Source organism: Chenopodium quinoa, unplaced genomic scaffold (assembly GCF_001683475.1).
Source record: "Chenopodium quinoa cultivar QQ74 unplaced genomic scaffold, ASM168347v1, whole genome shotgun sequence".
In the NCBI taxonomy this organism is placed as follows: Eukaryota; Viridiplantae; Streptophyta; class Magnoliopsida; order Caryophyllales; family Amaranthaceae; genus Chenopodium; species Chenopodium quinoa.
This window is the reverse complement of record NW_018744878.1, coordinates 4,852,973-4,869,833: the sequence shown is the minus strand read 5'-3', so window position 1 is coordinate 4,869,833 and position 16,861 is coordinate 4,852,973. Positions and strand designations below refer to the sequence as shown.

The window sequence follows — 16,861 nt, the reverse complement described above, 5'->3', positions numbered from 1 at the left end:
TTCCAAACGACATTATATGACCCCGACATGTATTCCCTAGAATTTTGAGACTTTTAGACACCGAGCCCCGAATGCTCCAAAAATTCCTCAAAAAACGTGGATATTAGCCTTTAATTTTGGAATATTTTTGACTTTATTTTGCCCGAAATTAAAAATTGCCGAAATGTTTACCATGCTCCCTAGTACCCTGCAACAATCCAATCAAGTGGGCGGAACTATCCAATTTGCCTTAAAACGGCCAATTTACCGGTTTACAACTTGCACCGATTTCATTCACTCAAGTCTACAACGAACATTTATGACAACATATAATGATCATTTATGGTTTAAAATAGTATTATATGACCTCGAGATGTATCCCCTAAAATCTCAAACCTTTACGACACCGGGCCACGAAACCTAAAAAGTTTCTCAAAAAGCGTGGATATTAGCCTTCAATTTAAGAATTTTTTTGACTTTTTTTCGTCCGGAAATAAAAATTGCCGAAAAACTTACCATTTTCCCTAATACCCTCTAGGATCCAATTGGGTGGGTGGAACCATCCAATTTACCTTTAAACGACCAATTACTGGTTTAAAACTTGCATCGAGTTCATTAACTTAAGCCTACAACGAACATTTATGACAACAAATAATGATCACATATGGTTCCAAACGACATTATATGACCCCGAGTTGTATTCCCTAGAATTTCGAGACTTTTAGACACCGGGCCACGAACGCCCTTAAATTTCTAAAAAAGCGTTGATGTTAGCCTTCAATTTTTGATTTTTTTTTTTACTTTTTCGGCCGTAAATAAAAATTTCCGAAATGTTTACAATGATCCCAAATACCATCCGGGAGTCCAATGGTGTATGTGGAACCATATAATTTGCCTTTAAACGACAAATTTACCAATTTAAAACTTGCACCGATTTCATTAATTCAAGCCTACCACGAACAATTATGACAACATATAATGATCATATATTGTTCCAAACGACATTATATGACCCCGGGATGTATCTCCTTAAATCTTAAGCCTTTTCGACACTTGGCCCCGAAACCTAAAATCGTGTTTGGAATTTTTTGACTTTTTTTCGCTCGAAAATAAAAATAGTCGAAATGTTTACCATGGTCCATAATAAACTCCGAGAGTCCAATTTGGTGGGCGGAACCATTCAATTTGCCTTTAAACATCCAATTTACCGATTTACAACTTGCACCGATTCCATTAACTCAAGCCTACAACGAACATTTTATGACAACAAATAATGATCACATATGGTTCCAAACGAATTTATATGACTCAGAGATGTATTCCCTAGAATTTCGAGACTCTTAGACACCGGGCCCCGAAGGCTCCAAAATTTCTCAAAAAGCATGGATATTAGCCTTCAATTTTGGAATTTTTTGACTTTTTTTCGCCCAAAAATAAAAATTGGCGAAATGTTTCCCATGGTCCCTAATACCCTCCGAGAGTCCAATCTGGTGGGCGGAACCATCCAATTTGCCTTTAAACGTCTAATTTACCGGTTTACAACTTGCACCGATTTCATTAACACAAGCCTACCACGAACATTTATGCAAACAAATAATAATCATATATGGTTCCAAACGACATTATATGACCCCGAGACGTATTCCCTAGAATTTCGAGACTTTTAGACACCGGGCCCCTAATGCTCCAAAATTTCTAAAAAGCGTAATGCCTTCAATTTTTGAATTTTTTTGACTTTTTTTGCCCATAAAAAAAAAATTGCTGAAATGTTTACCATGGTCCCTAATACCCTCCGGTAGTCAAATTGAGTGGGTGGAACCATCCAATTTGCCTTTAAACGACTAATTCACCGGTTTACAACTTGCACTGATTTCATTAATTTAAGCTTACCACGAACATTTATGACAACAAATTATGATCATATATGGTTCCAAACAACATTATATGACCCCGAGATGATTCCCCTAAATAGTACTCATACTTTTATACACCAGGCTCCGAAACCTCCAAAATTTCTCAAAAAGCGTGGATATTAGCCTTCAATTTTGAAAATTTTTAATTTTATTTTTCGCTCGGAAATATAAAATTGCCGAAATGTTTATCATGGTCCTTAATACCCTCCGGGAGTCCAATTGGGTGAGTGGAACCATCCAATTTGCTTTTAAACGACCAATTTATCGGTTTACAACTTGCACCGATTTCATTAATTCAAGCCTAGCACGAACATTTATGACAACAAATAATGATTTTATATGGTCCCAAACGGCATTATATGATTATGAGATGTATACCATAGAATATCAAGACTTTTTGACACCGGGCCCTGAACCCTCCAAAATTTCTCAAAAAGCGTGGATATTAGCTTTTAATTTTGGAATTTTTTGACTTTTTTCCCCCAAAATTTCTCAAAAAGCGTGGATATTAGCTTTTAATTTTGGAATTTTTTGACTTTTTTTCCCCCGGAAATAAAAATTGCCGAAATGTTTACCATGGTCCTTAATACCCTTCGTGAGTCCAATTGGGTGTGTGGAAACATTCAATTTTCTTTTAAACGGCCAATTTACAGGTTTACAACTTGCACCGATTTATTGCTTTACAACGGACAATTTAATTAACTTGCACCGAACTCGACTTGAACCGAAATTGACCCAAACCCGTTTTAACCTATCAAAACCCGAATTTATTCCAACTTGTTACTAACCTGACCTGAGTTCGTTCAACCCGACCCGTTCAGAACCCGACCCGAATTTAACCCAACCTGTTACAAACCTGACCCGAAATCAACCCGATTTGTTATTGATCTGACCCAAATTCAACCCGACTTGTTATTGACTCGACCCAACCCAAATTTTACCATACTTATTACTTACCCAACCCAAAAATTCAACACGATCTATTACTAGCCCGACTCGAAATTAACACGACTTGTTATTGACCCGACCTAAATTCAACCCAAATGGTTCTTGGCCCGGTTTCAAATCACCTTAAATGCAATTTAGATCACCTTCTTATTGTTGATCAAAGGCCAACAAAAGAAAGGAGCATCATCCTCAAATTTAAGAGTTAAATATAGTATATATTTGTTGTATGGTCAAAGGAGATAATTATCTTCCTAAATTATAGACTATAGTTCCCTAATATATTGCCATATATATTATAGTCAAATGAAATAATTAGCTTGATAAAAATGATAATTATCTATTTATAGTTAGTTGAACCCGAATGTGACCTGACTTGGAAATGACCCGACGTGATTATAACGTGCAAATTATTGACTTGAACATAACCCGACTTGAATCCGAGAATGACCCGACTTGAAAATGACCCAACCTGATTTTAACCCGCAAATTATTGACTTGAACCGAACCCGAGATTACCCTAACCCGTTTTAATCCATGAAAACCTGACCTATTGTTCACCCGACCCGAATGTAACCCGACCTAAACCTGACCCCAATCCGATAAGAAGTATGACCCGACGTGACCTGACTCAAGCATGACCCAACCCAAACCCGACCCGCATAGGTTATGAAATTAATCTGAATTGACCCGACCTGAGTTAACCCGACCCAAACCCGACTCGTTTAACTGAATTAACAGCTCTACCTGAAAGTGCAAGTAAATTTGGTACTTTTTTTATATGAAAATATTTTTTCAATACTTTCAATTTTATTTTACTTGCTAATATCAAATTAAAGATCAATTACTATGAAAATTTGGGCATTATGTAATCAATTATGAACAAATAACTTAAAAGTTAAAAATATATGTACAGGATTATATATAATGAACCCAAAGTAACAACTAGAGTAAGAACAATTAAGTATGTTGAAGACATTTGGGTGAAACCTTCCCTCTGTAAATCAATTCAACATTTTTACATTCAGCCATAGCTGCTTTTCTTCCTTTTTTCATAACAAGGTTTATATTCTGCAACACTATTCCTTGGCATTTATGGCTTTTACTGCAGTTTAATTTTATCGCGTCTTCTGTAAAACTTGTTCCCTTTATGTTTTTGTACACCACATTTTGTATGTGTACTGCTGATTTCTGCAATTTTAACAACAAAAATATTCAAATTAGTTACTATGAAGGCCGAGGAGGGTCTATATCACTTATAATCAGGTGTATTAGTGTATATATAGGCTAGTATGGTCATACGTCACTTATTATAAGGACGTGTTACCTCTGAATAAATAAAAAATGTATAAGTCTAAGTGAGTTTTATCCCAAAAAATTAATGAATGATTATTAATTATTATTATTATTATTATTATTATTATTATTATTATATTATAGCAACTTTGCATGTATATGAAAGGAGTTTTTGTAGATTACCATTTCATGACAAGGTGTTTTTTGATCGCAATAATTCTGGTCAATGATGATTGGATTGCTAACATTTTTCATTGCAATATTTTGAAATACAACATTTTTTGCATATCCTTGTCCTCCCTGCAACCAAAAAATTAAAGCACGAAATTAGTCATTTTTTAAAAGTCAAGTAAACATGAAAATTGCATTACAAAATTGTGTAGAACCTAACAAATGGAAAAATATCCAACTTTTACCTGCCAAACTTAAAAAAAAAAAAAAAAAAAAAAAAAAAGGAAATAATTCGTAAAATAATTTCTTACCTGCCAAGTCTTAATTCTGACTCCATTAAGGGTTCCAAAAAGTCTTGCCTTGTTTACCAATACATTTGAAACATGTGCCTTGGAATTTCCTTTGCCTAGGCTTCCAATACTGAAAAATCAATTTTATTATATTTTTCAAAAAAAAAAAAAAAAAAAAAAAAAACTATATTGATTTAAATTGAAAAGTGTTGGACCAATAATAATATGTGATTAGCTAGAAAACAAGTAGTGCAGAAAATAAACTGGTCAATGAAATCTCAAATCAAATAAAGTGAAATTTAGATATGATATTGGCTAAAATTAGATAAAGAATTGACTGAATTGAGCATGAGGTTGATAAGAGTTGGGTTTAAACCATACCTGATTCCATGACCTGGTCCACAAATTATGTCCGACACTTGAACATTCTTTGATCCACTTACTATTGACACGCAGTCATCACCTAAATTGGAACAAAAGTAGTAAGCTAAGGGTTATAAATTTCTAACAAGAATTATTATTATTATTATTTTTTTAATAAAAAATTCTTATGAGGCGGACTTACAATTTTTTATTGTAAGATTTGAGGGACTAACGATTCTATGAGATAGTTCATTCCTTACTATTATTAGGGATAATTACTTCTAGTGACTTATAATTGAGTTTTGTAAACCCGTTGATTGTCAAAACACATGTTAGTATGCTTTATTTTAATTATATTTATTGTTTGAACTTTATCTAAAGATTAATCCTTGCAAAATTTACCAAATTATAATAAAAAAAATTGCTCTATATTATTTAACTAAAGATTTATCCTTCCGCAGTTTACCTCAAGTTCTTTTATACTTAATGAAGATTTAATTTTATATAATAGTGATGATTGGTTAATAATTTGACTTCAAATATCTTAACCAACCCATCTAATTTAATATTGTTAAAAGTGTATGTATTTTGACTAATTGTATTTAATTTGTTAAGCATTCAGAGTCAATGAAATATACAACTACATTCTTGAGCTAAATTATTTCATAAGGAGACATATTATGGCCTTGCATTAACTTGATAGCTAGATAACATTTGTTGATCAATAATAATACGGTAACCCTTCATATTAGGTATGTTTTTACCTGTTCCAATACGAGATCTTGTTATCTGAATGTTTCTGCTCTCGGTGACATGAATTCCATCAGTGTTTGGGCTATTTCCTGGCGATTTTATGATTATATTTGAAGCTCTTACAGCACTGCATTTCTGAAATGTCATATGCATTTGTTGTGCATTCGTTATCTTTAAACCATCCACTATGAAGTTCTTGCATCCCTCAAAGGTTACCGCCTTCACAACAAATTTAACCCAAAACAATGCAATTATATTCGGTAATATCAGCTCATTTTAAAAATATAGTACGATAATGAATTCATCAAGGAAATGATTACAGGACTGATTTATTAAGATGAAGTCATACCGTAGGTGCATGTTGACAGGGCTGCAAAGATAAATGTATAAAGATTATTAAATCGTGCAACTCATTTGTAGTAGAAAAAATTTAGGAAATGTGAGTTTTAATTAGATAATTACCTTGGTTGTATTGATCTTACAAGAATTCTGCCACCAAATATGTCCCCTGCCATCAATGGTACCTCGACCTTTAATCTTGAAGTTGGTTATGTTTTCGAATTGTAGCCAATGTAGTCTATCTCTGTAGTCTGCTAGATTGGTAGACGCCTCGATTCTTCCTTTGATCTACACAATAAACCACAAGTATATCATATTATATCATATCATATCATATCATATGTATTGTACTTGAGAAAGAAAGTACGTGCATATATATATATTAGTAGTTTATTCGTTTGGATTGTATTGTATTGTACCTTTATGGTGAGAGGAGAACGACACGGTCCAGAGAACTTAATTGGTCTGACCCTATACTTCTTGTTTCTTGGCACTAGCAATATTGCACCCTTGGTTGAACATACCTTCTTCCAAGCTCTCTTAAAACCCTTTTTCATGTAAAATAAATATGACAAAAAACACAATTAAAAAAAAAATAATTACTACCTTATAATTTATATGAACTATAGATTAAAATACCTTGGTATGATCTCTCCTTCTTCCTGACTTGATAAAATGTTCTACATTAATAATTCTTGAAGGCGAAGATGAAGGGGAAGGGGCTCTTCTAGACCGAGCTCGATGAGAATGATGCCTATTACGATCAAGGATCACCTTATCATAATTGTCTAGACTTTGTGAATCAAGCTCGTAGTTGTAATTATTGTAAGTCCCCTTATTATCATCATCACTAATATTGTTGTTGTTAGTAGAATACTTTGTAATGTAATTCCTCGAATCGCGTTCCGGGAAGGGATAGCTAGATAGGCATACCGGAAGAAACGAAGAAATAAGGATGGTAAGACCACCAACAAGTATAAGAAGATGTGATATTAGAGACATTCTTATTGATTTATGTCTTAAATTATTTGTGCACTTAAAGACAATGAATAATAATAATATTATTATAATATAAGATAATAATAATAAAGGTTGGTTGTAAAAAAAACAAGTGAAGAAATGTATTTATAAAGAGATGAGGTTTCTTAAATTGTGTAGAAGAGAAAGAGTTGATGGGTTCGTTAAAAGAAGAGAATGAGACGGAAGAGTAAGTTAAATTTGATGGATTGATACCCGATTTTTACCTTTCCCTTCTCTTAATAATAATGGTTAGTTAGACTCCCATTACTATTAGCCCTTTCTCTCTCTCTAATTGTTATTTGCTTGTTTACCAACAAGCCTTTCACATATGTCATGCATTCCTATTTCTATCTAATAGTCCAATAAGTTCTCCCTCATCATCGAAACGAACCCATTTGATACCAATTTTAATTTATTTTCTTATTTTACTTGCTATTATTATTCATTTGACAATACATACTTGGCGTAATTAGAATATTTCCTTTTCTCATATTATTTCAATAACTTAGGGTATGTTCTCTTCAGCTTAATTTTAGTTTATTTCAGTTCAATAAATCAGAACAGACCCTTAGAATTAGATATTACCCTTAGAATTAGATCTTACCAAAGAATGATACTCCAAATATCATTGGATGTTTTTTGAGTTTTAGTTGGACACTCAAATTTGGTAAATTAAGTGTATAAAACACTGAACTTATTTATTTATTTTTTCTGTTGAGAGTTAGGTATAGCTCAAGTGGTTAGACCTTCCCTGATCTCTCGATTCCAAGAGATCTTGGGATCGATTCTTATCACCTGTCCTCGTGGCTATCTAAACAAAAAAAAAAAAAATAGTTATTTTCCATTTCATAGTTGATTACTAGGCTTCTTTGCCCCTCATTATGGAAAATTTTACAATAGGGAAATCTAAAGAATCCGTTGATATGTCTTAGTGTATGATTCATTCCTTCAATAGAAATAGTTTGTAACTTGTATGTAAGATTGTAATAACAGTATTCTGCCCATAATATTCAAGTAGGAATAGTAAGGAACAAATAACAAGATCTAAGATTACATATCTATGGCTTTTCCTTATTTGATTACTGGACAAAGTAGGTTAGCTTCAAACGTCATGCAAGTTTATAAGTCCTAAACCTTCAAGCTAACAATGAGTATAAATATTTTAAATTTGAGTAAAAATAATAATTATTGAAAGAGTCATATAAATATTATGCTACTATACCATGAAAATAAATTTTAATAGTGTTAATTAATTCTAATTGTATTGGTTCATATAAACAATATAAGTCATAAGAAAAATTTAGTTAAAGTTGACAATAATTTGGTCGAAAAAGTAGAAATTCTGTCACATTTCTAACACTTTTATGTGCACTGAAATTAAAAGTCAATAATTTTAATTTCGATCTTGCTAACGAGCGCCCCGTGGCGTTAGTTAAGGATAAATTTTATTGGTTGAGATGGTATTAAGTTAGGAATTCATGACAAAATCACGCGTCGTTCGGTGTAATTAATGTTAATTTTACTCTAATATTTGCACTTTAATTCTCTTATCTAACTCCCCGGGGGCGCTCATTAGTTTTTGTCTATTAATTTAGGCAATAAAAACCACAATCAATGTCAATGGTCAATTTATGCAAACTAACACTAATTACTCCGTAAAATGTTTATGGTCTGAAAATTACAACCACGCCCTTTTAATTCCACAAGGATGAAGAAAACAGAATTATTTGCTGGTTGAATGTATTTGTGCCCTAAGCCCAACCCATCCCTCTTAACGAATAAGAGTTGTTAAATTTAAAATTTTATTGTGTGCTCTTATATTTGACTTTTATTAGTTAAGTAATTATTAATTTTAAATTGAAAACAACAAGAAAAGGTGAAAAATTACAGTAAGGAAGCTAATTTAAGGTCTCGTGGTACAAACTATCATTAGTCTGTCATATAATGTTTAAGCAAGTCTATAATTAGCATGCATTATTATAAGAGCAACAACGTGCAACAATGAGATGAGAGATGACAAAATAAAAAGGCGAAGGAAAAATTGAAAAAGGAGTAGATAAAAGTTAAGTTAGGAAATTGAAGTTAGCAAAAATTGTAGGTAAAATATTAGGAGTTCCTAGCAAGAAAAGGAGGGATGGGAGATGATGAAGGTTTGGGTAAATTAGATAATGTGAATGTCATTTGCGTGGTCCTAGAAGCTATATACGAGTACTTGTACAAGCTAATTCTTTTCTTGCGTCATGAATGGCCAAACCCCTTAGACTTTGAACTTTGAGGTCCTGCTATGTGCCGTGATTGATTGCCGTCTATTATACACTTTTCTCTTCTTAAGGTACACACCACCCTCCCTTTGATAAGGACGATAACACTGCAATCGATAATGTTTTTTTTCGTTATTTTTTATGCAAACAAAAATGTCCCACATTGACTTCCGTTTGTGTATTGCACATAAAAGTAAGGTACTTATTAGAACCGTATCATTATATAGTTATCAAGTACCAAGTTGTTAATATTTATTGGTAATTAGAAATATAATTAGCCAAACTTCTGCATTGACAAACATATCGGTCAAATTAAGGCATTTCTTTTTTAAAAAAAAAACCCTTTAATAGGCTTTCAATAATTTCAAAATATTACAAAGTACTTCGTATTGTATAATTATGAAATTATTTAATTTAATAATTATAATTATCTATTTATCTTGGAGAAATGTTCAAGGTAAACTAAATTAAAACTTACTCTAATATCCAAAAAAAAAAATTTACTCCATATACTTTAGTGTTGTTTTTTGTTTTCATCTCTTACTCTTTGGGCTACAAGGCAACAACTATGGACTGTAATGGGCCTAACACTCAACAAATTGATTTGGCCCAAGCCCAGCTGTGCCAAACATCCTAAAATTTCCAAATGCCTTATTTAGTGAGTACGTGTCACAAGAATAACCTGTTGAAAACTAGAAAGATTCTGAAGGCCACATAATTTGTGCTATCAACAGTCACTAGTCATCAGACAATCTACAACAGTCTACAACTGCAACTTCTGCCATTCACCAGATATTGAGAAATTTCAGAAAATTATGGGTGAAGGAGAACAAGGGAAGAAGCAAACAGAAGAAAAACATGGAATTGTACAAGTTAACCCAAATCCCAACAAAGGGTTTACTTCCAAAGCAATTGATTTGTTAGAAAAATTGATTGTCAAATTGATGCATGATCCTACTAAACCTCTCCATTATCTTTCTGGCAATTTTGCTCCTGTTCTTCAGGAAACTCCTCCTGCTAAGGATTTACCTGTTCATGGTCATCTTCCTGTAAGTACCCTTTTCGTTTCTTTTTCTCTGTTTTTAAGTTTGTTATATACTGTTTGTTTTTCCCTGCCTTTTGATTTCCCTAATAATGATTTTCAAGTATTTAACTTTCTGGGATTACTCATTTACTAAATGGGTATAGTCCCATAGGTATGATTAGCCCGTGTTCGGTTTATATACACCCGGGTACATGGTACTTGTTATAAAGTGACAACAAAATTAAGGAGGGTTTCGTATTGTTGCAAATGATAAGAAACGGAGGTGGTGTTTAAATTGTTGCACTGTTATGTAGTAGGGTTTGTGGATTGTGCAGTTTTTGTGGTGGGTTAGTGGGCTACAAATTTCTTGTGAGTCATGATGATGGTGGTTAGATTGCTGGTGAAGTGGTGGTCATTAAGAATAGATAAACATATGGAGTAGGTTTTGTGAAATTTAGATTGGTGAAATTAATTTCATACATTTGGTCCTTTGAAACTTTTGGTGGATATTGCTCTATTCTAGTTGCAATGTGATAAAATACGAATTAGAGAACGAATGTGCATGGTTTCCATGTTTCAACCTAATTACGTATGTTCTCGAAACATCCCCAATTGTTTATTATGATAATAGCCACATACTTGTACGTAGCATAATTTAGTAGGTACAGTTTAGTAGAGGATTAATGCTAATTATTTTAATTATGTACTTTGTCCATTGTGCTATTTTATTATTAATACTTTTGAGTGTGAAAAGTTTGAGTCAATTGTATATACTTTGTAATGGCAATCTATATTTTATTTGAACTAATTACTAGAGGCCAATATGGTGAATTTGCACTTTGCAATCTGGAAGGGAGAATATAGTGAAACATTTAAGTTGGGCTGCAAATGTTAGTCATCAACATAATGGTTTATGAAGCAACTATAATTTGCAAGTGATGGTTAACACTTTATTTTCATTTGCCCTTGCTTTATAACGTGATTCGCTATGTCATGGAAAGGAACACAATAGATGAAAACAAACTAGAATTTTAGCAGCTACATAACATCATAACATCAAATTGTAGGATGAAAATTTAAATGCTGTCAGGCTGTCAGCTAGCTTAGTATAAATGCAGCTTATTCTGTTTGGTTTAATCCAATTCTCTGAAATACTACACCAGAATTCTGAAATACATAGTTCCTTTCCTTTTATTTGGAAGAAGATATAATGGATAAATCCACTTGATTTTTCATACATAAACATTCATCATTACAGGAATGCTTGAATGGAGAGTTTGTCAGGGTCGGACCCAATCCAAAGTTTGCTCCTGTGGCTGGATATCACTGGTAAGTTGTAACTCCTCTGTTGTGATTCATATTTAAAAAGTTGGTTACCTATGCAATGACTAATTTTAGTAATTAATTTTCTTGCAGGTTTGATGGAGATGGGTATGCTGAATACATCTTTTTCTCTTATAACTGGTTTGGGTTATTTGATATTTCAACATAGTTAAGCATTTGGAGAAATGAACTTTTTTTGGAAATTATTGAACCATTTTCTCCACTTCCTTAATTATGGACTACAGTGCCCATTTAAGACCCAAAAACCCAGAAATATCATTGAAGCTCAAGGCCTATCATATGTCTCTTATTCATGGATCATCTTCCTTCTCTAAGTATAGCTTCAAACTATGTAGTACAAAATATATTCTACCTCCGTTACAGGTTATGTGTAACGATTTGAGATAAAGCAGAGAGGGAAAATGTCTCTAATTGTTGCACATAACCTGTAACGGAGGTAGTATTAGCAGACATTCAATCTCATAAGTAGTCACTTCCACTCATATAGATTTATGCCATTTGATAGATGCAATAAAGATGTATGATCTGTTATTTGTAGTCATATTATGTATCAGATTACTTTTACCAACAACAAACGTCAATATGTTTTGCCTTCCTTTACAGCATGATTCATGGATTGCACATTAAAGATGGGAAAGCAACCTATGTCTCCCGCTATGTTAAGACATCAAGGCTGAAACAAGAAGAGTTCTTTGAAGGGGCAAAATTTATGAAGGTAAGCAATTGGATATTGAAACAAAAAATGATTTGTGCAACTGAGTTTGCAGTAATAAAAATGACTTGTTCCCCATATCTGTTTAATGGTCTATAACTTCATAGCATTAGTAATAAATCTGGAGACAATGCTCACATACACCTTTTACCATAACATTTCTGTAAAAAATGTGTTATTAGCCATGTTTTCATGAATGTCATTGATTTTATATTTTATATTTCCTCACTATTGCTTCTGAATCAAAGATATTATTAAAAAAATTACATTTGATACAATTGATTTTTTAAATTACTCATAACAATGTGTTTACAGTAGTAGTTTTGTCACTGATTTTTCAAATTATTGCTGCCGATTGCTCAACATTTTACGAAAAACCGTTTATTGTTTAAATTTTGTTTACATTTAGTTTTGGAAATTGGACTAGTTGTCTAACTAGTCACATCTCCTACATTTGGTGCTTCAAATTACACTTAAGTGTACTAATGCATGTTAATAGTGCCCTGAGAGTCTTGAGACTGCATAAGTAACTAATGAATATTTTTGAATGTTATTCACTCTTAGAATGCAATTTGAATGGGATCCATATGATAGACTCTTAATGAAGTCCTGAATTCCTGATGAAATTTTATTTTATTTTTTTGAATGGATAAAGAGTATTATATTGTAGGCCTTACACTTGTCTTTTCTCATACCTTTGCAGATTGGAGATCTTAAGGGGCTTTTTGGATTACTTACAGTCAATTTGCAAATGCTCAGGGCCAAGCTGAAAGTACTAGATATGTCATATGGAAATGGGACAGGTTTTTCCCTCTACTTTTATAATAACTCAATCCTTAGTGCTTGACCAAAAAGCTCTCTCCTGTAGTAGGAAAATAAGTATCACTTGGCTACTTGCAACTAGTATCTCATTCTTTGTGCTTTTGCTGGCTAAATCAATGCCTCATTGGTTTGAAGGAATATTTACTTTAGTTATGGTTTTACGTTCACTTGTCATTTTGATTATTTTTGGGTCATATATGTGTTTTTCATCTTTATACAGCTAATACTGCTCTTATATATCACCATGGGAAGCTGCTGGCACTTTCTGAGGCAGATAAACCATGTAAGTTTTGATATTCTGTCAACTATATTCATTTTGAGTTACCAAATTGAGTGTTACTTGTTTAACTTGATGATGACTTTAAATATCATTTGCCAAAAAACAGTAGTGATAGATTTCTATCCAGAGGTTGGTGATAGCTCTTGCTAGTACCTGATGTATGTGACACTAAGTGCTCTACTTTGCTGTTTTATCCAGATGCTATTCGTGTTTTGGAAGATGGGGATCTTCAAACCCTTGGAATGCTTGACTATGATAAAAGGTTGACCCACTCATTTACAGCTCATCCAAAGGTTGACCCTTCCACAGGTGAGATTTATTTACTCTTCCAAAAAGCACACACATTAATCTAAAAATTTTCTTTTTTGTAGTTTCACTTATCAAACTCAAACTTTTGGTGCAGGGGAGATGTTTACATTTGGCTACTCTCATCAACCACCATATATCACATACAGAGTAATATCGAAGGATGGATACATGCATGACCCTGTACCAATAACAATCCCTGCGCCTATCATGATGCATGATTTTGCGATCACTGAGAACTATGCTATTATCATGGATCTTCCTTTACACTTTAGACCTAAGGTATGGTAACTTTTACCAGCTTTCTTTTCTTTTTTTTCCTTCAAAATTATCTTTCATGCAACATCATTGATAGGGGTTCGGGAGAGGGGGGGGGGGTGCTCAAGCAAACTTGATAGTAGAGTATACCTTAGCTTCTGTTGGAAACAAGGCTTATCTGTTTGACAGTTGTTGCCATACATCTTTGTAGGATTTTGATGCATCATGATGCTGCCTTATTGTTTTCCATTTAATTCTCCCTTTTTCCCCTCCCTCCACTAGTGCTTCTGCTACTAATCTATTGGTCTTATATTCTTGAACTTCCAGGATATGGTGAAGGAAAAGAAACTAATTTTCACTTTTGACTCAACATTAAAGGCTCGCTTCGGTGTACTACCACGATATGCTAAGAATGAGAGTTTAATCAAATGGTTTGAACTGCCAAATTGTTTCATTTTCCATAATGGTGTGTTCTAGACTTCTAGCTACCTTTTTTTTCTTTTTTTATTAGTCATAGATTTTAAGCATTTTTATCACATATAGAGAATATTTGTATTTGTTATGTTGATTGACTATTTCAAGATCATTAACTGAATCAGCAGATGTTAACATTATCTAACAATTATATATATGTTTAAAATGAAATTATAAAAAGTAATTGCATATATTAATGCATTTAATCATGTATATTGTTTATGTTGACAGCCAATGCGTGGGAAGAAGGAGATGAGGTGGTTTTAATCACTTGTCGCATTGAGAATCCAGATTTGGATATGGTCAGTGGAGCTGCTGAAGATCGGGTTGAAGATTTTTCTAATCAGCTGTAAGAAAACTTCAATGATTGACAGTGTCTTATTCCTGTATAATCATCTTTTCTCTGATAATAATTCTTGTTACCAGGTATGAGATGAGATTTAATATGAAATCTGGTCTTGCGTCTCAAAAAGAACTATCAGCACCTGCCGTGGATTTTCCTAGAGTTAATGAGTACTACACTGGGAGGTACTTGGATCTCACAGTTCCATAATTAAAACTGTTTTATGATCCCCTCAGTTCCATAAGTATGTTGCATATTGGTTGACTGGTGGGTAGATAATCCTGTGCATTATCATTATATTTATGTTATTCTTATTCATACACAGGAGACAGAGATATGTTTATGGTACCATATTGGGCAGCATTGCGAAAGTACAAGGGATAGTCAAATTTGACTTGCATGCTGAACCAGATTCCAGCAAAAAAAAGCTTGAAGTTGGAGGAACTGTGCAAGGTATCTTTGACCTTGGTCCTGGAAGATTTGGATCAGAGGCCATTTTTGTTCCTCGTGAACCAGGTACCAACGGTGAAGAGGATGATGGATATCTTATCTTCTTTGTGCATGACGAAAACACTGGGTAATTTTTTAAACCTGTATTTTGAACTTTAAGATTTGTGACCCAATAATTGTCAGAAAGAAGATTATTTGTGGTCTTTCCTAGATTTTCTAATTTTTAGTGAGGTTCTTGTCTTACCAGAATACCAGTATGATATGTGCCATCTTATGTTACATCACTCTTTTTTACAATTAGACGTAAATTCTCACTACAAATGGTTCAGTGAGAGCAAGAATGTCCTACTATCTCGATAATACCTAATTGAATGGATCAGTATGGTCTCAAGGATTTAATGATACTAAATGATTTATACTTGTGATTTGCAGGAAATCATCCGTGAATGTAATTGATGCAAAAACAATGTCAGCTGATCCTGTTGCAGTTGTTGAATTGCCTAATAGAGTTCCCTATGGGTTTCATGCTTTCTTTGTGACTGAGGTTAGTAAAATTTTACTTTGCAAGAATGTGGCCAATATTTGACCATCCTTTTAATTTTAAGTGAAGTCTGTCTGTCCACCTTCAAAAATGGGAGCAAGCTTTTCTCATGTCATTACATCTTATAAGTGATCATATCTGAAATCCTCGTGAGCCAAGAATCCATTGTTATCGTTTGTGGTTTCGATTTGTTGTTGTTGTTGTGGTAGAGAAGAACGTTTGAAAGATTAACCCAGAAAGAGGTCTTTCCGGTGCCATGTAAATATGTAATGATATTAATATACTTGATGTGATGATGTAGATTCATTAAAGCTTTATACAAGTTTGGTCTTGCCAGTTTCTTGAGGAAGTTGTGTGTTACGTAGTATCTTAAGTCATGTTCGCTGCTTGGAGCCTTCTAACTGAAGTATACTGTTTACTCATGCTTGATATGATTTCTGGCAACACACACTAATCGTGATCTTTCTTCATTACCATTAGTATTCATTAACCACTAGTCCACACTACCAATGGTATAAAAAACATCGAGTTGGGAATTTTCGATTGTCAGAAGTTGTACAAATGATTTGACAGTTGTGTGCTTGTGTTATGTCCACAGGAACAACTTAAAGAACAAGTTGCATTTTAGTTGGAGTTATTGCTGCAGTCAATGAATCCAAATGCGATAAACGGGTGCAAGGGAAACATATGTAGAGTAATACTTTGTAATTGGTACTATGTTGTTGTAATATTATATGCATAACACCAAACAAAATGCATAGTACAATGTATATTGTAAGCTTCAGTATATACATGTGTAACAAATCATTGATACATTCCAAGCTATATCAATTATATATATGAAAGTTCACATTCAAGTTGAGTTTTGAATTATCGATATAAAAAATTACATTTAAATATTACGAGTATGTACAACTACTCATGAAGCATCACAAGCTCCGTCATTTAAGAGGTAAACTAACGGCATTACTTCCATT

At 33.2% G+C, this 16,861-nt stretch overlaps 2 protein-coding genes across 2 annotated transcripts; one reads left to right on the top strand and one right to left on the bottom strand.

Moving 5' to 3' along the window:
- Window positions 1-3,701: 3,701 nt before the first annotated feature.
- LOC110705682 (polygalacturonase QRT2-like) lies at window positions 3,702-7,266 on the bottom strand. Its single transcript, XM_021883585.1, has 9 exons — window positions 6,689-7,266; window positions 6,469-6,597; window positions 6,173-6,337; window positions 6,060-6,080; window positions 5,722-5,929; window positions 4,976-5,057; window positions 4,616-4,724; window positions 4,317-4,433; window positions 3,702-4,028 (listed from the first exon to the last, which is right to left on the bottom strand). The coding sequence occupies exons 1-9, from the start codon at window positions 7,049-7,051 to the stop codon at window positions 3,798-3,800; spliced, it is 1,425 nt and encodes a 474-aa protein (XP_021739277.1). The 5' UTR covers window positions 7,052-7,266; the 3' UTR covers window positions 3,702-3,797.
- Window positions 7,267-10,145: 2,879 nt separating this feature from the next.
- On the top strand, window positions 10,146-16,746 carry LOC110705680 (carotenoid 9,10(9',10')-cleavage dioxygenase-like). The gene is made up of 14 exons (XM_021883583.1): window positions 10,146-10,379; window positions 11,613-11,683; window positions 11,771-11,785; window positions 12,302-12,413; window positions 13,114-13,213; window positions 13,453-13,515; window positions 13,711-13,821; window positions 13,916-14,100; window positions 14,404-14,542; window positions 14,782-14,899; window positions 14,977-15,078; window positions 15,219-15,470; window positions 15,776-15,887; window positions 16,483-16,746. The coding sequence occupies exons 1-14, from the start codon at window positions 10,146-10,148 to the stop codon at window positions 16,510-16,512; spliced, it is 1,644 nt and encodes a 547-aa protein (XP_021739275.1). The 3' UTR covers window positions 16,513-16,746.
- Window positions 16,747-16,861: the final 115 nt, after the last annotated feature.